The 21,031-nt window shown below is 49.5% G+C and overlaps 1 protein-coding gene across 2 annotated transcripts in view; it reads left to right on the top strand.

The window, feature by feature from the left end:
- Nucleotides 1-21,031, top strand: part of cybb (cytochrome b-245, beta polypeptide (chronic granulomatous disease)) — a 146,820-nt gene that overhangs the window by 52,055 nt on the left and 73,734 nt on the right. The window contains exon 1 of one of the 2 annotated variants that reach the window (XM_072513895.1): nucleotides 17,938-18,022. The exons of the other annotated variant lie outside the window; for it this stretch is intronic. Coding sequence (XP_072369996.1) covers nucleotides 17,978-18,022 — 45 coding nt within the window. The 5' untranslated portion in view covers nucleotides 17,938-17,977. Of the gene's footprint in view, nucleotides 1-17,937; nucleotides 18,023-21,031 lie in introns of those variants that run through there. 2 annotated transcript variants of the gene reach the window in all.

Genomic DNA, 21,031 nt, shown 5'->3' with positions numbered 1-21,031 from the left:
TACTGACCCCGCGGTGACCTTTCCCCTCTCCGACGGACTTTCAGCCGCATTTTTCACGGCCGTTTTTTTGCTGGTCTTCGACATTCCCCTCCTCTGTGCTGTCTCCCGACTTTTACTGCCTTCGCTGGCCCTAGGACCGGGCATTAACCCCCGACAATGCCGTTCCCGTACGGGAACCCTCCAACGCGCGGCTGCCTCCCGCCCGCCGTCACCGGAAGTTCCAGACTAATGATAACTAATCAAATTTATGAGGGTCACCTCGGAATTGAGAAGTGCAAGTGAAGGTAAATACAAGCAGTATACTGGCCAGGAATAAATCGGGACATAACTGACATGGTTCTAGCGTGTGAGACGCGTCAGAAGTTTCAGCCTGCGCAGTGCAATGAGACTCTACAGCAACATGAGTTGGTAACCTCTCCTTCGACCAAAGTTGGTATAGACGTATTTCACTCAAATGATCGTGATTATGTGCTGATCATCGACTATTACTCCAATTATCCAGAGGTCATGAAGGTACCAGATCTAACATCCAAATCGGTCATCAAAGCCAGCAAAGAAACGTTCGCAAGGCATGGAATACCTACTATTGTTATGTCAGACAATGGACCGTGTTTTGACATCAACGACTGGACCGAGTTTTCAAGACTCTACAATTTTAAACATGTTATATCAAGTCCACATTACCCACAGTCGAACAGTAAAGTAGAAAAAGGAGTACACATAATAAAACAACTCATCAGTAAAGCTTTGGATTCTGCTTCAGACATCCAGCTTGCGCTTCTATCTGACAAAGCTACTCCTCTAGCAATTGGACTTTCACAGGCACAGATGTTGATGAACAGAGATTTGAGAACAACATTACCACCAATACAACTTCCAAATCCCGATCATCTGCCAGTGCTACAGAAAATGAAAAAGCAACGTACTCGTCAACAAATGTACAATGACATGCATGCAACTCAGCTGGAAATATTGCCTCCAGGTGGCACCGTCAGGATCAAGATACCGATGGAGGATGGTCTGCTCCTGCCAGAATCATAAGACAAACTTCACCACGCTCGTACATCGAAAATATATGGCTGAAGGAAACATTCTTCGACGAAATCGTCGAGCACTTCAAAAAATTAGGCTACGTATTAAAAATTTTCAGGACATACAACTAAATGAAACATTTCAAGAAACTTTAACCAACACTCAAAGTTGTGATGACACGCAAATAACTGTAAAAACATCATCGTCACCTCCTCGTCAATTAAGAAGATCAAAGAGAAGAAGAAGTAAACCTAATAGACTGAATTTGTAAATATTTACAGTAAATTGTGTGATCGTTACTCAGTTGCTACTACAAAGATATACATATCAAGTTTGGTTATATTATTGTTATACATTTTTCCTTTTCTGACACATAAGAAAGAAATGTTAAAAAAGTGGGGGGAAGTAGTGTTATGTATATATAGGGACATGTAAAGGGTTAATGATTACATCATAGTGTAACACAACCACTAGAGGGCAACACTAGATTCCACTATAAATATGAGAACTCAAAGGATCTTGGGTCTCTTCCAACCAGGAGTGACTAGACAGCAGAGTGTTAGAGAGATAGATCACAGCATAGATAGCACGTGTAGTTTAAATTAGTTAATACTTTAATATAGATTACTTGATTACTAGTTATAGTTCTGTAGAGTGTGCAAACTCAATATTAATCAATTCGTTATTCAATAAATCTGTTTTGCTTTAAGTTGAAGATTGGTGGTTTCTTAAGAATCACACCATCAGGCCATTCTGGATATATAAAGCAGAGTAATGATATATTACCAAAGAGTAATATAACAAGAGCGAGAGAGAGAGAGAGAGGGGGAGAGCAGAGAGACACCATAAAACAACACGAGAAGAGAGAGAAAGAGAGAGAGAGCAGTGAGACACCATAAAACAACACTGTAATGTTCTTGTCGGATGGCCTGATTTATATTACAAGAGCACTTGTAACTAAAGCTATAAACGATTTATTAACATTAACTGGGGGTCAAATATATACAAAACAACAGATGAATAATGCACAAGTATGATCATGCACAAACAACATCTCACCCAGCTCCCCAGTCAGTCTGAGATCACCTGATTCTAATATTCATTTATATACTATGATGTGGAGATGCTGCCGTTGGACTGGGGTGGTAAGAAGTCTTACAACACCAGGTTAACGTCCAACAGTTTGTTTGGAATCACTAGCTTTCGGAGCGTAGCTCCTTCATCAGGTGAGACTCATAGCCGTACCCCACACACTCCCCACCCCCTCATCCCACCTCCCAACCTCCCACATCCCACCCCCCCAACCCCCCACACTCCACACACCCCCACATCCCACCCCCCAACCCCCCACACTCCACCCCCCCCCCGCATCCCACACCTCCTCACTCCCCCCCAACGCCCCCAACCCCCCACTCCCTATGCACCCCCCCCCCCTCCCCCCCCGCCACCAGCCTCAGGAACCAGCTGCCACCCAGACGGGTCCCATGCTCCTGGAACATCAAGTCCCAGCCACAGTGGCGATGCAGTCAGAGACCCAGGGACTACAGGAGGGGATGACGGCCGGTTTCCAGCACCTGAAGCTGCAGGTGGAGGAGTTCATCTGCGTGCAGGAGCAAGGGGTGGTGCCAGTCATGCGTGCCACCCAGGCCGACACTGCATGGGCGGCGTCCACGGTGGAGGCGATGGGGGCGACGGTGTCGGATATGGGGTAGCATGTTCAAGACCGGGGGAATTCTGTGCAGGCGGGGGCCGAGGCCCAGGACAGAGCTGCCCTCTCTGGCAGCCATGTGCCAGAGCCACCTGGACATTGCAGAGGCGCTCCTCAGTGTGGCCCAGTCACAGAAGGCCATTGCAGAGAACGATGTGGTGCAGACTCAGAAGGAGGTGGCTCACACCCAGAGGGATGTGGCCCATACCCAGAGAGACGTGGCTCATATCCAGATGGACGTGACCCATACCCAGAGGGATGTGACCCATACCCAGAGGTACGTGGCCCATACCCAGAAGGACGTGGCCCATACCCAGAGGGATGGGACCCAGTCATTGGCTGATGTGGCACGTACCTCAGTGTGCTGGCACAGTCCCAGAGATGGTCCACTCCCTGTGCTCCATGGCCGCGAACATGCAGACCCTGGTCGAGACCAGAGAGGGCCTCTAGGACTGGCAGCGCCAGATGGCGGGGGGCCTCAGGGTGTGGCCCCGCCGCACCCCCGCCCCATGGAGTAGACTAGGGGCCATCAGGCACCCCGAGGGAGGAGGAGGTGCTGGGGCCCGTGCTGGTGATTTCCGCAAGGGAGTGCCGGAACAGCGCAGCGCCTCGGACTCCCCCCCCTCCTGTCCCTGGTGCATCTAGTGGGCAGTGGGCAGAACAGGGTGGCATCACGCCACCCCGGATGCTTGAGAAGCAGCCGGGCCCATCCAGGCCAGGTCACCCCAGGAGACGCACACCAACGGGAACCCTTGTCACAGGGCAGGAGTCACAGCAGCCACCTCCGCTCCTGCTGTACTGTCTGGGGAACCACCTAGGCGCAATGTTAGGGCCCGTAAGGCCAGAAAGTTAGACCCCAGTTAAGTTGACACGGGTGCAGGGCACAATTGAGTTATAAGGGCTAGGGCACAGACTGTATATATTTGTTCACAATAAACACCTGTTAACACCGTTGAAACCTGCCTCGGAGCTCTGTCTGATGGGTGCGGGGGTGGGGCGGTCAGTGCTGGCCAGTGGGAGTGGGAGGTGGAGGACGAGTGAAGGCCCTGTGGGTGGACAGTGCTCCCCCCCTACGCCTCCCCTGCCCCGATCATTTCCAATACCCCCACCCCAGAGATTCCATGGGACCGTCTGATGGACTGGCCAGCTCGCATGCAGGGATCACCCAGGTGGGAGGTGCTACAGTGGGCATGAGTCAGCTATTGTCATACGATATGGAGCACGGAGCTCATCGCAGAGCGAATTGTCATCCTCCTCCATCCTATGGACCATACCTGCTGTCACTGCCAACCCAGTGCCCCCAGCTCGTAGTGCTGCAGGTATGTGTCGTAGAGGGGGTTTGAATGTGGGTGGTTTGGTGGTGTGGGAGGTGAGGGGGTTTGGTGGTGTGGAAGGTGAGGTGGGGTGGGTCTGGGATGGTGGTGTCCATGCCCCTGGCCAGCAACCCCCCTCCCCACCTAGTCGGTGAAACGTGAGGCGACAAGGGCGTCCCGTGCGCGCTGGCCCTGGTGATGGTGTTGTGCAGCCTCCCGTGCTTGCCCAGGTCCCGCTTATTGTCCCCCTCCCCCTCATTCTCCTTGTCTGTCGAGACCTGCCCTTGCTCCTCCTCCTCGTCCAGCACATCGTCCCTTTGCTGCGCAAGGTAAAGCAATGAGTTACTGCACAGAGGATTGTCCAAGTAGTGTTTTGCTGTTAGAAAAAGAAAGCGACTGAGGTAGGGTGGAAGCGTCCACATTTAACAACACAAAGTGCAGGCTCTCGTGCTGCTTTCCATTGATCTTTAATAATGCCCAGCACAATAACGGTGCTGTGTATCTCATCCCAATATCCAGGCGAATGTCTTCAGACCCTCAGCATACTCGATTCTCTTGCTGTCAATTCCGTTCTCCTCCCCACAAACCCGATCCTTTGCCAATTATACCATCCTGCTCTCTGGACACTGTCTCAAATTAAACACAGTAAGAAGTCTTACAACACCAGGTTAAAGTCCAACAGGTTTGTTTCGATGTCACTAGCTTTCGGAGCCCTGCTCCTCACCTGAGGAAGGAGCAGCGCTCCGAAAGCTAGTGACATCGAAACAAACCTGTTGGACTTTAACCTGTTGTTGTAAGACTTCTTACTGTGCTCACCCCAGTCCAACGCCGGCATCTCCACATCATGGCTACCATCAAATTAAACAGGCATTGAACAAAATTCAACCCATATTTATACCCGTTAAAAAGAAAGCATAGTTCCACATCAGTAGCGTCACCCATCTCCAACTTTGCCCCAGTTTTTCCACAATCAACACTGTCAATTGGATAAACCCAATCAGAAATCCTTCTTAATCTATCAATTTCCGCTCTTGTAGAGCAGAGGTTTTTTAAAAATAGTAAAATAGAAGGGAAAAGTGGAAAACATAAGAATATCCCAGGGCCGCTTGCCCTCTGGTTTTTCCATTCCTGAGGGCAGGGCGTGTTCCTTCAACAACACTTTGCTCTCCAGAGTGATCAGATCACATAGTCGAGACGGGCAGATGCAAATCACTATCCTTCCACTTGGTGGCACTGGACACTCACTCAAATGTGCTAAAACAAAAAAATCCTTCCTTCCTTTCAGGTTTTAATATATTGACAGCTGGTTTGTGATGCAGAGCCAGGCCACCAGCACAGGTTCAATTCCCGCACCGGCTGAGGTTATTCATGATGGTCCCGCCTTCTCAACCTTGCCCCTCGCCTGAGGTGTGGTTACCCTCAGGTTAAATCACCACCAGTCAGCTCTCCTCCTCAAAGGGGAAAGCAGCCTGTAGTCATCTGCGACTATGGCAACTTTACCTTTACCTTATTATATTATAACAATCCCATTGTTCTAAAAGTAAGTTAGAACTCATCACAAACTACCTTCAAGGAAGCCATTCAGCCCATCTCACAACATCTATCCAGAACAATTTCACACTGTCTTCATTGCAGCATCTAATTATTTCTTAAATTATTCTGAAGTGTTCGCCAAAATCACCTTGTCAAGCATTACATTCCAAATGCTGATCACTTTGTGTGACAGTGGCCTTTTTTTTTATTTTGCAAAAGTATACTTTATTCGTAAAATATCTGAAAGAACATTGCAAACATTTCACAATGGCCATCACGGAAAGTGCAATAATATTCAGATTCTCTACAAAAATCAAGTTGCACTCTGAGGCGTTTCAATACAATTGTGATATCTGTAATATTCACTGTGCACCTTCAATGTGAGCCCAAGGGGGTTCTGTACAATTCCACTCTCCTCATTCTCTGTGGCTGAAAGGTCTCAGACAGCGATCTCCCCCCAATGCGCGTACGGCAAGCCATCAGGGATGCAAAAAGACAATACCGCATCAAACTAGAGTCCCAGGCCAACGACACTAATCCACGACATACGTGGCAGGGCCTACACAAGATCACAGGCTACAAGGCAAGGCCAGGCGGAATATCTGGGGTTGGAGTATCCCTACCCAATGATCTGAACAAGTTTTATGCCCGCCTTGAGCAGTCGGCCAATGCATCAGTGCCACCTGCCCCAACTGCCCTGGACACAACCATTCCCACTATTACAGCATCAGAGGTAAGAACTGCCTTCTTGAAAATGAATCCACAGAAAGCAACGGACCCTGACGGAGTCCCTGGGCGAACACTCAGAGCCTGCGCAGACCAGCTGGCGAGTGTATTCGCAGATATATTCAACATCTCACTCCTCTGCTCTGAGGTCCCCACCTCCTTCAAGAAGACCACCATAATACCAGTACAAAAGAAGAACAAGGTAGACTGCCTCAACGACTACCGACCGGTGGCCCTGTCGTCTGTTATCATGAAATGCTTTGAGCGGCTGGTCATGAACCGGTCACTGCCAGCCTCCCAGGCGGTCTCGATCCACTGCAGTTTCGCTATCATCGCAACCGGTCCACAGCAGATGCTGTCTCCCTGGCTCTACAATCAACGCTCAAATACCCGACAACAAGGAACCTTTGTCAGACTGCTGTTCATAGACTACAGCTCTGCCTTCAACACCATTATCCCGATGAGACGAATAACCAAACTCTGCAATCTTGGACTTGACCTCTTCCTGTGCAGCTGGATCCTTAACTTCCTCACCAACAGACCACAATCTGTCAGGATAGGTAACAGCACCTCCTCCACAATAGTCCTCAACACCGGGGCCCCGCAAAGATGTGTGCTCAGTCATCTACTGCACTCCCTATACACACAAGATTGTGTGGCAAGATTTAACTCCAACACAATCTGTAAGTTTGCGGATGATACGACTGTGGTGGGCCGTATCTCAAACAACGACGAACCAGACTACCCCCCCCCCCCCCCCCCCCCCCCCGCCCACCCTGCTCAGAAGTGGAGATGGTCGACAGCTTTAAGTTCCTGGGGGTCACCATCACCAACAATCTGTCCTGGTCCACTCACGTTGATGCAACAGTCAAGAAAGCCCAACAATGTCTCTACTTCCTACGGAAGCTAAAGAAATTCAGCATGTCTGCATCGACTCTCACAAATTTCTATAGATGTACCACAGAGAGCATCCTATCCGGCTGCATCAGAGCCTGGTATGGCAATTGCTCAGCCCAAGATCGCAAAAAAATTGCAGAGTGTGGTGAAGTCAACCCAAAGCATTACACAGCTTGCCACCCTCACATTGATTCTGTATACACCCCCGCTGCCTCAGGGAGGCAGACAGCATTATCAGAGATCCCTCCCACCCAGGCTTTGCCTTCTTCCAGACCCTTCCATCAGGCAGAATGTACAGAAGTCTGAAGACCCGCACATCCAGACATAAGAATAGCTTTTTCCCTGCAGCTACAAGACTCCTCAACGACTCCCCCTTGGATTGATCTGTTCCCTGTAAGAACACTATTCGCGACGCCCTATGCTACTCTTGCTCATGTATTTGCTTTGTTTGGCCCCTTGTTCCACACTGTAACCAATCACTGTTTGTCGATGTACCATTTGTCAATATACTCTATTGATTATTCTTTTTGTCTACTATGTACAGACAGTGTACGTTCCCTCGGCCGCAGAAAAATACTTTTCACAGTACATCGGTACATGTGACATTAAATCAAATCAAATCAAATCTGTGGCAGCTGCCCCAAGCATTAGTGCAGCCCTCAGCACCTCGTCCTGGGCTTAGGAATGTTCCCGCCTGCAACACTCAGTTGGGGACTGCTCTGAACTGGAAGACCAACAGGTTTCCAGCGACCTTTCTGAATGGTTGTATTGTGGGATCATAGTGGATTAGTAATCCAGAGGCCTCGGTTAGTGGTCCAAAGACACAAGTTCAAATCAACCACAGGTAACTGATGAATTTAACGTCAGTTAATTAGATAAATCTGGAATCGCAAAACTAGTGTCAGGAATGACCTGATTGTTGCAAATGTCCTTTAGAGAAGGAAGTCTGCTGCCCTTACTCATTTTGTCCTAGAGGTGACCCCAGACCCACAGCAATGTTGTTTGAAATATCCCAGCAAACCACTCCGTTTTATCAAACTGCTACAGCAAAGTATAACAAAAAGAAAAGCAGACTGAACACATGGATTTGACCGAGTCATTGGATTTGGACAGACAGAAACACAGAGGAGAGGTGTCCCATAGGCTAGACAAGCGTGATGTGAGAGTACCTTTAAGAAATGGGTGTTTAAGAAATGTACCTTTAAGAAATGGATGTTTATCAGTGATGTCAGAGTGTGGGTGGAGCTGGGCTGTCTGTCAGCTTTTTACTTTTGTTTTTGGCTGTTTGCTGCAAGGTGTGTTTTAGTTTCGTTTTCAGTGTTGGAGCTGAAGCCAGACAAAGCAGGTGTACTGTTGATCTCTCTGCCATGAAAAGACTATCACTTGATCATTTGGTGAATTCGGAATTATAAATGTTTTCAGTAGTGAATGTAAACCTGATGTGCTTCTGTTAAAAGGTGTTTCTTTAGTCTTCTCGATGTTGTTTGGGAAGTTATTAAGGATTATTTAGTGTTTTATTCTTTGGGGGTTGTATTTGAATTGATGGTTGCTAAGATGTTCACTGTATGTTTTAAAAAGGTTAACTTGAGTTCAAAGAATAAACATTGTTTTGCTTTAAAAAATACTTTTCCATTTCTGCTGTAACACACCTGTAGAGTGACCACAATCTATTAAAAGTTGTGGGTCACGTGAACTCCATGATACACTTTGGGGTTCTCTAAACCCTGGCCCATAACACAAGCAACAGCCTGTTACAGTTGTACTTAACAAATCATGCCTGACAAACAATGTGACAGCACCCCCCCGATCCCACCCCTAGACCCGATGCAGTCACCGACCCAGGGACGATCAAAGGGGGTGATGGCCAGCTTGCAGCAGCTGCAGACGCAGGTGGAGGAGTCCACCCACATGCAGGAACAGGGAGTGGTGCCGGTCATGCGTGCCACCCAGGCCGAAACCGCACGGGTGGCGTCCGCAGTAGAGGCAATGGGTACGACGGTGTCCAACATGGATCGCAGTATGCAGGACCTGGGGCTTTCCGTGCAGGCGGCGTCTGTGGCCCAGGACATGGCTGCCCTCTCACAGGCAGCCATGAGCCAGAGCCAGATGCAGTGGCGCTCAACGCCGTGGCCCAGTCTCAACAGGCCATGGCACAGTCCCAGCAGGCCATCACTGAGGGCATCGGTGCCATTGCCCAGGTGCTGGCCAGCGTCGCTCAGACGCAGACAGGGATGGCCAACTCCCTGAGCTCCATGGCTGCAAACTTGCAGACCCTCGTCGATACCAGGGCGGACCACCAGGACTGGCAGCGCCAGGTGCCGGGGGTGTCTCGGGTGCTGGATCCGTTTGCACCCCTGATCCTCGGGCACCGCGAGGGAGGAGGAGGTGCTGGGGCCCATTCCGGGTCCCCCTGCAGGGGAGGTCCCGGAACACTGCGACCCCTCGGTCTCCCCCCCTTCCGTCCTAGGTGCATCTGGTGGGCAACGGGCAGGACAGGCTGGCAGCTCACCATCCCAGTCACCCGGGCCGCAGCCTGGCCCATCTAGGCCTGGCTGCCCCAGGAAATGGCAGTCAAAGCGGTCCCTAGTCACAGGTCAGGAATCACAGGAGTCCACCTCCTGTTCTGCTGTACCATCTGGGGAACCACCTAGACGTAGTCATAGGGCCCGTAAGGCCAAAATATTAGACACTGTATAAGTTGCCACGGATGCAGGGCACAGATTAGTTATAGGGGCTAGGGCATGTGGTATGAACTGTTTGTCATTAAAATCACTTTCACACCTACAGAAGCTGCCTCTGTGCTCTGTCCGATGTGTGCAGGGGTGGGGTGTGAGATGAGCGCCAGTGTATATGTGAGGAGTGATAGGACGTCGCGCTCAGGTGAGTGTGCCCCCCCCCCCTCCCTCCCTCCCTCCCCAGGTCGCCCTCGCCATCCCCCCGGGCAGACGACGGGACCGTGCACTGCAGTGTCAAGGCCGCCTGCAGGGACGGTCCAGGTGGAGGGTGTTACTGTGGCCATGAGTCAGACATTGTCTCATGATGTAGAGCCCAGAGCTCATTGCAGAGCAGGTTGTCATCATCGTCCATGGCCCGCTTCCACTGGTGACCGTGTAAGCCCTGCCCATTGTGGGCGGGGTGAGGGTGGCTGGTGGTGGGCAGGGTGAGGGTGGTTGGTGGGTGGGGTGAGGGTGGTTGGTGGTGGGCAAGGTGAGGGTGTTTGGTGGTGGGCAGGGTGATGGTAGTTGGTGGTGGGTGGGGTGAGGGTGGTTGGTGGTGGGCGGGGTGAGGGTGGTTGGTGGGTGGGGTGAGGGTGTTTGGTGGTGGGCAGGGTGATGGTAGTTGGTGGTGGGCGGGGTGAGGGTGGTTGGTGATGGGCGGGGTGAGGGTGGTTGGTGGTGGGCGGGGTGAGGGTGGTTGGTGGTGGGCAGGGTGAGGGTCGTTGGTGGTGGGCGGGATAAGGGTGGTTGGTGGTGGGCAGGGTGAGGGTGGTTGGTGGTGGGTGGGGTGAGGGTGGTTGGTGGTGGGCGGGGTGAGGGTGGTTGGTGGTGGGTGGGGTGAGGGTGGTTGGTGGTGGGTGGGGTGAGGGTGGTTGGTGGTGGGCGGGGTGAGGGTGGTTGGTGGTGGGCGGGGTGAGGGTGGTTGGTGGTGGGCGGGGTGAGGGTGGTTGGTGGGCAGGGTGAGGGTGGTTGGTGGTGGGCGGGGTGAGGGTGGTTGATGGGCAGGGTGAGGGTGGTTGGTGGTGGGCAGGGTGAGGGTGGTTGGTGGTGGTGGGGTGAGGGTGGTTGGTGGTGGGCAGGGTGAGTGTGGTTGGTGGTGGGTGGGGTGAGGGTGGTTGGTGGGCAGGGTGAGGGTGGTTGGTGGTGGGCAGGGTGAGGGTGGTTGGTGGTGGGTGGGGTGAGGGTGGTTGGTGGTGGGTGGGGTGAGGGTGGTTGGTGATGGGCGGGGTGAGGGTGGTTGGTGGTGGGCGGAGTGAGGGTGGTTGGTGGGCAGGGTGAGGGTGGTTGGCGGTGGGCAGGGTGAGGGTGGTTGGTGGGCAGGGTGAGGGTGGTTGGTGGTGGGCAGGGTGAGGGTGGTTGGTGGTGGGTGGGGTGAGGGTGGTTGGTGGTGGGTGGGGTGATGGTAGTTGGTGGTGGGCGGGGTGAGGGTGGTTGGTGGTGGGTGGGGTGAGGGTGGTTGGTCGGCAGGTTGAGGGTGGTTGGTGGTGGGCGGGGTGAGGGTGGTTGGTGGGCAGGGTGAGGGTGGTTGGTGGTGGGCAGGGTGAGGGTGGTTGGTGGTGGGTGGGGTGAGGGCGGTTGGTGGTGGGCAGGGTGAGTGTGGTTGGTGGTGGGTGGGGTGAGGGTGGTTGGTGGGCAGGGTGAGGGTGGTTGGTGGTGGGCAGGGTAAGGGTGGTTGGTGGTGGGTGGGGTGAGGGTGGTTGGTCGGCAGGGTGAGGGTGGTTGGTGGTGGGCGGGGTGAGGGTGGTTGGTGGTGGGCAGGGTGAGTGTGGTTGGTGGTGGGTGGGGTGAGGGTGGTTGGTGGTGGGTGGGGTGAGGGTGGTTGGTGATGGGCGGGGTGAGGGTGGTTGGTGGTGGGCGGGGTGAGGGTGGTTGGTGGGCAGGGTGAGGGTGGTTGGTGGTGGGCGGGGTGAGGGTGGTTGGTGGGCAGGGTGAGGGTGGTTGGTGGTGGGCAGGGTGAGGGTGGTTGGTGGTGGGTGGGGTGAGGGTGGTTGGTCGGCAGGGTGAGGGTGGTTGGTGGTGGGTGGGGTGAGGGTGGTTGGTGGTGGGCGGGGTGAGGGTGGTTGGTGGTGGGCGGGGTGAGGGTGGTTGGTGGTGGGCGGGGTGAGGGTGGTTGGTGGGCAGGGTGAGGGTGGTTGGTGGTGGGCAGGGTGAGGGTGGTTGGTGGTGGGTGGGGTGAGGGTGGTTGGTGGTGGGCAGGGTGAGTGTGGTTGGTGGTGGGTGGGGTGAGGGTGGTTGGTGGTGGGCGGGGTGAGGGTGGTTGGTGGTGGGCGGGGTGAGGGTGGTTGGTGGTGGGCGGGGTGAGGGTGGTTGGTGGTGGGCGGGGTGGGGGTGGTTGGTGGGCAGGGTGAGGGTGGTTGGTGGTGGGCGGGGTGAGGGTGGTTGGTGGGCAGGGTGAGGGTGGTTGGTGGTGGTGGGGTGAGGGTGGTTGGTGGTGGGTGGGGTGAGGGTGGTTGGTGGGCAGGGTGAGGGTGGTTGGTGGTGGGCAGGGTGAGTGTGGTTGGTGGTGGGTGGGGTGAGGGTGGTTGGTGGGCAGGGTGAGGGTGGTTGGTGGTGGTGGGGTGAGGGTGGTTGGTGGTGGGTGGGGTGAGGGTGGTTGGTGGTGGTGGGGTGAGGGTGGTTGGTGGTGGGTGGGGTGAGGGTGGTTGGTGGTGGGCGGGATAAGGGTGGTTGGTGGTGGGCGGGGTGAGGGTGGTTGGTAGTGGGTTGGTAATGGTGATGGGTTGGTGCCGTACTGTGCTGACGGTGCCCAGACTCAGCGATTCCCACAACCCCCTAGTCTGTGAACCGTGCGGCTATCAACCTGTCCCGTGTCCACTGGCCCAGCCAGTAACGATGGGCAGCCTCCCGTCCATGTCCAGCCCATCTGTCCTGTACATTGCCCCTATCCTCATCTGGGGAGGCCTGCCCTTCGTTGTGTTGCTCCCCCTCCCCCTCCACCTCCTCTGCCTCAAGCAAAGAACAAAGAACAAAGAAAAGTACAGCACAGGAACAGGCCTTTCGGCCCTCCAAGCCCGTGCCGACCATGCTGCCCGACTAAACTACAAGGTTCTACACTTCCTGGGTCCGTATCCCTCTATTCCCATCCTATTCATGTATTTGTCAAGATGCCCCTTAAATGTCACTATCGTCCCTGCTTCCACCACCTCCTCCGGCAGCGAGTTCCAGGCACCCAGTACTCTCTGTATAAAAAACTTGCCTCGTACATCTTCTCTAAACTTTGCCCCTCGTACCTTAAACCTATGCCCCCTAGTAATTGACCCCTCTAACCTGGGAAAAAGCCTCTGACTATCCACTCTGTCTATGCCCCTCATAATTTTGTAGATCTCTATCAGATCGCCCCTCAACCTCCATCGTTCCAGTGAGAACAAACCAAGTTTATTCAACCGCTCCTCATAGCTAATGCCCTCCATACCAGGCAACATCCTGGTAAATCTCTTCTGCACCCTCTCTAAAGCCTCCACATCCTTCTGGTAGTGTGGCGACCAGAATTGAACACTAGAATCCAAGTGTGGCTGAACTAAGATTTTATACAGTTGCAACTTGACTTGCCAATTCTTGTACTCAATGCCCCGGCCAATGAAGGCAAGCATGCCGTATGCCTTCTTGACTACTTTCTCCACCTGTGTTGCCCCTTTCAGTGACCTGTGGACCTGTACACCTAGATCTCTCTGACTGTCAATACTCTTGAGGGTTCTACCATTCACTGTATATTCCCTACCTGCATTAGACCTTCCAAAATGCATTGCCTCACATTTGTCCGGAACTCCATCTGCCATCTCTCCGCCCAAGTCTCCAAACGATCTAAATCCTGCTGTATCCTCTGACACTCCTCATCGCTATCCGCAATTCCACCAACCTTTGTGTCTTTTGCAAACTTACTCATCAGACCAGTTACATTTTCCTCCAAATCATTTATATATACTACGAACAGCAAAGGTCCCAGCACAGATCCCTGCGGAACGCCAGTAGTCACAGCCCTCCAATCAGAAAAGCACCCTTCCATTGCTACTCTCTGCCTTCTATGACCTAACCAGTTCTGTATCCAGCTTGCCAGCTCACCCCTGATCCCGTGTGACTTCACCTTTTGTACCAGTCTGCCATGAGGGACCTTGTCAAAGGCCTTACTGAAGTCCATATAGACAACATCCACTGCCCTACCTGCATCAATCATCTTTGTGACCTCTTCGAAAAACTCTATCAAGTTAGTGAGACACGACCTCCCCTTCACAAAACCATGCTGCCTATCGCTAATACATCCATTTGCTTCCAAATAGGAGTAGATCCTGTCTCGAAGAATTCTCTCCAGTAATTTCCCTACCACTGACGTAAGGCTCACCAACCTGTAGTTCCCTGGTTTATCCTTGCTACCCTTCTTACCAAAGGAACAACATTGGCTATTCTCCAGTCCTCTGGGGCATCACCTGAAGACAGTGAGGATCCAAAGATTTCTGTCATGGCCTCAGCAATTTCCCCTCTAGCCTCCTTCAGTATTCTGCGGTAGATCCCATCAGGCCCTGGGGACTTATCTACCTTAAGATTTTTAAAGACGCCCAACACCTCGTCTTTTTGGATCTCAATGTGACACAGGCTATCTACGCACCCTTCTCCAGACTCAACATCCACCAATTCCTTCCCTTTGGTGAATACTGATGCAAAGTATTCATTTAGTACCTCGCCATTTCCTCTGGCTCCCTTGCCTATCCTTCAGTGGGCCAACCCTTTCGCTGGCTACCCTCTTGCTTTTTATGTACGTGTAAAAAGCCTTGGGATTTTCCTTAACCCTATTTGCCAATGACTTTTCGTGACCCCTTCTAGCCCTCCTGACTCCTTGCTTAAGTTCCTTCCTACTTTCCTTATATTCCACACTTGCTTCGTCTGTTCCCAGCCTTCTAGCCCTGACAAATGCCTCCTTTTTCTTTTTGACGAGGCCTACAATATCTCTCGTTATCCAAGGTTCCCAAAATTTGCCGTATTTATCCTTCTTCCGCACAGGAACATGACGGTCCTGAATTCCTTTCAACTGACATTTGAAAGCCTCCCACATGTCAGATGTTAATTTCTCCTCAAACATCCACCCACAATCTAGGTTCTTCTAGCACATCGCCCCTCTGCTGGGCTATGTTGTGCAGAATGCAGCAGACCACAACGATGCGGCCGACCCTATCTGACGGGTACTGGAGGGTCCCTCCAGAGCGGTCCAGGCGCATCTTCAGCAGCCCAAAGCACCTCTCGACCACACCCCTCGTCGCTGCATGGGCATTGTTGTAGCGGTTCTCCGCGTCAGTCTGTGGCCTCCGTATAGGCGTCATCAGCCATGACCGCAATGGGCAACCCTTGTCGCAAGGCAACCAGCCCCTCAGTCGGGGCGGGGGGGGGGGGGGGGGGGGGGGGGGTTCCCTCGAACATGGCAGGGATGAACGATTGTGCCAATATGGAGGAGTCATACACACTACCCGGGTACCAGGCGCAGACGTGCAGGATCCTCATGCAGTGGTCACAGACCACCTGAATGTTCATGGAGTAGGTCCCCTTCCTGTTCGTGAACACAGCCCTGTTATCCGCCGGTGGCCGCATGGCGACGTGCATCTCGTCGATCGCCCCCTGTACCATGGGCATCCTGGCCACGGCAGCAAAGCCCGCTGCCCGAGCATCCTAGTGGGCGCAGTCCACAGGGAACTGAATATAGTGGTCCGTGATGTCATACAGGGCGTCTGCCACTGCATGGATGCACTGGTGCACTACTCCTCCAAAAGTATAATTTCTCTGAGAGCTTCATACATTTGGTCTATTTTCAAAGCCCTTATCCACCGATCAAAATTACTTTGTTTGAGCCTTTCAAACTCCATGTATGTTTGACCAAATTCTTTCCTTAAATTTCTAAACCTTTGTCTGTAAGCTTCAGGCACTAGCTCATATGCACTTAAGATGGATTTCTTCACCTCCGCATACGACCCAGATACCTCCTCTGGTAGTGATGCAAACACTTCACTAGCTCTACCTACCAGCTTTGTTTGAATCAGTAACACCCACATGTCCTGTGGCCATTTCATTTGTTTAGCTACCTTCTCAAATGAAATGAAAAAGGCTTCCACTTCCTTCTCGTCAAACCTTGGCAATGCTTGGACATATTTAAATAGATTCCCACCAAGCCTTCGACTATGATGTTCTTTCTCACTATCCTCATCACTATCATCCAACTGTACGTTTCCCTTTACGTCTGCCAATTTTAACTGATTGTCATGTTTCATGGCCATTTTCTGAAGTTCAAACTCCCTCTCTTTATCTTTTTCCCTGATCTGTATCTCCCTTTCTTTTTCTTTTTGTTCTGCTAGTGATATTCTTTCTTTCCTCCTTTCTTCTCTCTCCTTTTCTTTTTCCTCTCTCTCTCTTTCTCTTTCTTTTTCCTCTCTCTCACTCTCGTATGCCAGCCACTTTAATTCTTTCTCATGTTCCATTTGTTCTCTTTGCAACTGAATTTTTGCCATTTCCAATGAGTCAAACTCTATCTCAGGCAACTTTAAATGCTTAGCCACCGCCATAATTACCTCATCTTTTCGCATTTTGTCAGGTAATGTTAACTGCAATGTTCTTGCTAAATCTAACCGTCTGTTTTTCGTTTCTGTCCGTAAAGTATTACGTGTGACATTCTCCACCCCGAAAAACTTCTGAGCCTCTGAAAGAGCCATTGTTCACAACACTCTCCCCACTTAAACTAAAATACCACATCGAAAAAGCAATAATCCTTCACTGTCTTTAAGTTCACAAAAGCCAATCCAATAGATAGACTTTTATCCCGGACGAGCCCCCAATTGTTATGGGGGAGGCGTTTTCAGAACCCCAAAATGTATCATGGAGTTCAACCAACCTCTCCCTTTAATGGATTTGTTGCTTTTCCTAGCACACGGCTTTTTCCCTAGGTGTGGGATTACAATTATGGACACATGGGTTTTTAAACACAAAACACTGTTTATTCCATGAACTCAACTTAACATCTTAAATAAACATTGGATCTCTTAACATCCCTTACTTCAAAGATAACTCAGAAAATATTGCAACAGTAAATAACTCCTTAAAATGTTCCTTCAAACTTCCAAGAGACTTAACACCTTTAAACAGTATCACATCAGGTTAAAGGATATATATTTTTTCTGTAGAATGGCAGAGACATATTAACTTGGTTGACTTTAACTCCAGCACCTTGCTTTTTTCCTGCAGTTCTCTGGAAACACACAGACACACACCAACTGCTTTTTCCAACTGCAAAACTAAAACTGCAAAATGGCTGACCTGAGCCCAGCCCCACCCACTCTCTGACATCACTGTTTTCTTAACGGTACATTGCTTAAACATCCATGCCTTAAAGGTACCCTCACATGACAGGAGGTAAATAGCTGTCCACAGAATTCCTGGCTTCTGATCTGCTCTTGTATCTATAGTATTTATACAGCTGGTCCAGTTCAGTTTCTGGTCAACAGTGATTCCCAGAATGTTGATGGTCCGGTGTTCAGTTTAATAATCCATCAGAGACAACGTTTAATTTTTAGTACTCATAATTAATCATAGAATTTACAGTGCAGAAGGAGGCCATTCTGCCCATCGAGTCTGCACCGACTCTTGGAAAGAGCACCCTATCCAAGGTCCACACTTCCACCCTATCCCCATAACCTAGTAACCCCACCCAACATTAAGGGCAATTTTGGACACTATGGGCAATTTAGCATGGCCAATCCACCTAACCCGCACATCTTTGGACTATGGGAGGAAACCGGAGCACCCGGAGAAAACCCACGCAGACACGGGGAGAATGTGCAGACTCCGCACAGACAGTGACCCAAGCTGGGAATCGAACCTGGGACCCTAGAGCTGTGAAGCAATTGTGCTATCCATAATGCTACCGTGCTGCCATGCAGTCACGCAGTTAGTTTTATTCATTTCATTTCTTGTCCAATAGAGAAGAAGGATCTGTACGGCTCACAGACAAAATTCTCACTTCCTTTTATGTTTCGTTAAATTTACATCTGTGGGCGCGTGAGTTCTTCATTACTTCAAGCATGGGAAACTGGTTGGTGAATGAGGGAGTTTCCATCTTTGTGATTGTAAGTAATCCAAAAGGAAAATTCATGGTTCCACATTTTTACATCTTGCTTCATTCTTCTTTTACTACTCGTGTTAAAGAAAAATTTAAAAAACAGCTTTAAGCATTTTTAAGGCTAGCTGCGTTGAGTTAATTTTATGTCTTGTTAGTTTTGTGACTGCCATTTTGGAGAAGTGAGATGCTTTCAATTGTGTGTTCTTTAGAAAATAAAATATAAATAACAACATTTTGATCGTACAGAGAAATTCTTAGAAATTTGTTCTAATTTGGAAATACAACTTCCTTTCTGGTGCTGCTTTATAATGAACAGCATTAGCTAAATAATGAACATTATGATTCCGGTATTTCCCTTTGATGCCTTTGCTTTGCCATGGAATTCAATCAATATGTTGTCGGTAAAACTAGTCAAATAACAAGCAGTAAATTTGTTATCACTTGACCAAACAGAAAGTGTGTTTTCATCAAGGTATTGTTGCAATTATCCATGTTAGCAAGGGAGCTATAAGCTTGTTGAATTAGTGAGTTTGTGTGTTTATTGTTAATTGGATATTTACACCAACAAAATCATGTATGTTATTGGACTCGTAATCCAAAATCCTAAAGCTGGAATAATAAATGTACAGTTCAACCCCGCCACCGTAGTTTCAGAATTTGAATTCAGTTTACAAAAATTTAGAAAGAAAACATTTTTAAAATTATCTTGAAGTTGCCCAAAACCAGTTAAAAATAAACCAGTTCACCTGTGTCCTTCCAGGGAAGGAACCCTGCCTTCTTTGCATTTATGTGACACAAAGCCCACCCCAATGCGATTGATTCTTCGCAACTGTTTGAAGTGGTCTAGGCAGGTATCCAGTTGTATCAAAACCACTGTCGAGAAAAATAGAAATAATTGTACCAGAGCACTTAGGGATCGCCAACAAATGATAGTCTTACCATTGATGCCCACATCCCAGAATCTTCTATTTTGGGGGGAGAGTTGAGAGATTATTTAAAAAGTTGTTGTAATGTTTGATTAGCTCCTCTATTATCTTACAAAGGAGTCTGGAGAGCTTCATTCAATAAATGTTAGAATGTGAAGTCAACAGATTTGAACTATATTAAAATGAGTTGTACAAATTGTTATTAATAGCGCAAGGAGAAATGGCAAATATGTTTTATCCAGATTGATGTAACTTAGGAAGTGAAGTTGGGAACTTCTTACTATTTTTATTCCGGTTAAGATTTTGGAAATTAACTTTTGCATAACAGTTTGCGATGAAGTGCGATTATTTTACCCAGTATGTGTTATAAAAAAGGTGAGTTTCCTCTATCCTCTTCCCAAAACGCATCCAAAATTTGTTACTAACTCATGTTCTCATTCTGCTTCTGATTTGTACCCCAAATTCCTCTTTTCTGGTGTTTGTACCTGATTGTGCCTGAGGGCACAGAAAGGTAAATGACGTGACAATGGATAGAGAGCTATCCAGATCTTCTCGAATAGTTCTTGGCACAAAAAAGGGGTCAACCATTTCCATAAAAAACGGGTGCTATTGATTCTTGACAAGCTGTTCAGTTACTATTATTCATAAATCCAGGGCTGGTAATATCAAGAAGGTGTTTACTTTTAAATGTTTGAATTGATCAAGTCTTTTTGTTAGTCTTTTACACTTTAGTGTTGACATCACTCAAACCCCCCCGCCCCCCCCAACACCCCTTTGTAACATGATGCGTCTGCAGGCACAAAATAGGAAGCAAACACAATCCTCTTTAGCAACCGCTGAAGACACACATCTGAGTCTTTCCTGGTCACAACTGTTTTCTTAGCCAGAGGGTGTGGGCATCTAGATATCCCATAATGATACTGCTGCTCTCTGCTACCCTGGAATAAAAGGAGAAGTCTCATAGCCAAGCCAGCTCCCTTCAATTCCTGTAACATATCCCAGTGATGGCACAGTAGTTATTGATATTGTGAATAGGAAGACAAAGTCACAGCCTTTGGTGTCTATCTTTAATTTTAGCAATTACCAATTATCATCTGCAGCCGCCATTTTAGCATTTGATCCTAGCCATAGTTTTTGTGCAACAGATTGTATCAGGGTGGTCCTGGCTGGTGGCCACAAATCAAAATGTAGTTTCACTTAATGTTCGGTCTGCATGACTGCCTTATACTGTCATCACTATTTATATTGTAATCTTTGAGTTTTTCATGTGAACGGGTGGTTTGATGCATGTCCTGTTGAAATGGTACTTTGATGCTTTCATCTGTTGTTGCAAGTAGGCAATGATTGGCAAAATTTTCCAAAAAGAGCTGTAATTTTCCAATACTTTTTGTATTTAAGGCAAAGCTCATAAATGCAGAACCTCAGAGATTTTAGCCCATGATTTATGTGAAAATGTCCTGGCTCAGTTTAATTGAACATTGTGAAATTGTCTCATTTTTCATAATTTTTCCACCTCAATGGGTTGAGTTAGAGTTGGTTTCTCTGCTATCTGCTCAATTGAATGCTTTGTGGCAGCCATGTGATTCAGTTTGGTTTAAAACTGAGCCATTATGGGCTGGATATTTACTGGGGCAGGTTTGGTAAGCGAGGGATTGGAGATTCAGACATGAAACATGGAAATCCAGGTCAGCATGTTCATGGGGAACAGAACAGCATCAGACAGCACCCTCATTGACAGGCTTAACTTAGAGTCGGGCAGGGAGGATTCCACAGCAGACCTGCAGGATCAGGTAGGCCTGAATTATGACCCTGGGTGGGTGGAGAAAAGGTTCAATCATGGAGGCGTTGAAACCTGAAAGGATCTGTACCAGGGTGGAGGGGGAGGGAGGGAACTTGGTCCTCCAATAGAGGGAAGAATGTACAATCCTGATTGGGTGGTAAGACCATAGACCATAAGACATAGGAGCAGAATCAGGCCAATTGGCCCATCGGGTCTGCTCCGCCATTCAATCATCACTGATATTTTTCTCATCCCCATTCTCCTGCCTTCTCTCCATAACCCCTGATCCCCTTATTAATCAAGAACCTAT

Source organism: Scyliorhinus torazame, chromosome 8, assembly GCF_047496885.1.
Source record: "Scyliorhinus torazame isolate Kashiwa2021f chromosome 8, sScyTor2.1, whole genome shotgun sequence".
Taxonomy (NCBI): Eukaryota; Metazoa; Chordata; class Chondrichthyes; order Carcharhiniformes; family Scyliorhinidae; genus Scyliorhinus; species Scyliorhinus torazame.
The sequence above is the reverse complement of the archived record's forward strand: the minus strand, read 5'-3'. Positions and strand labels throughout refer to the sequence as shown.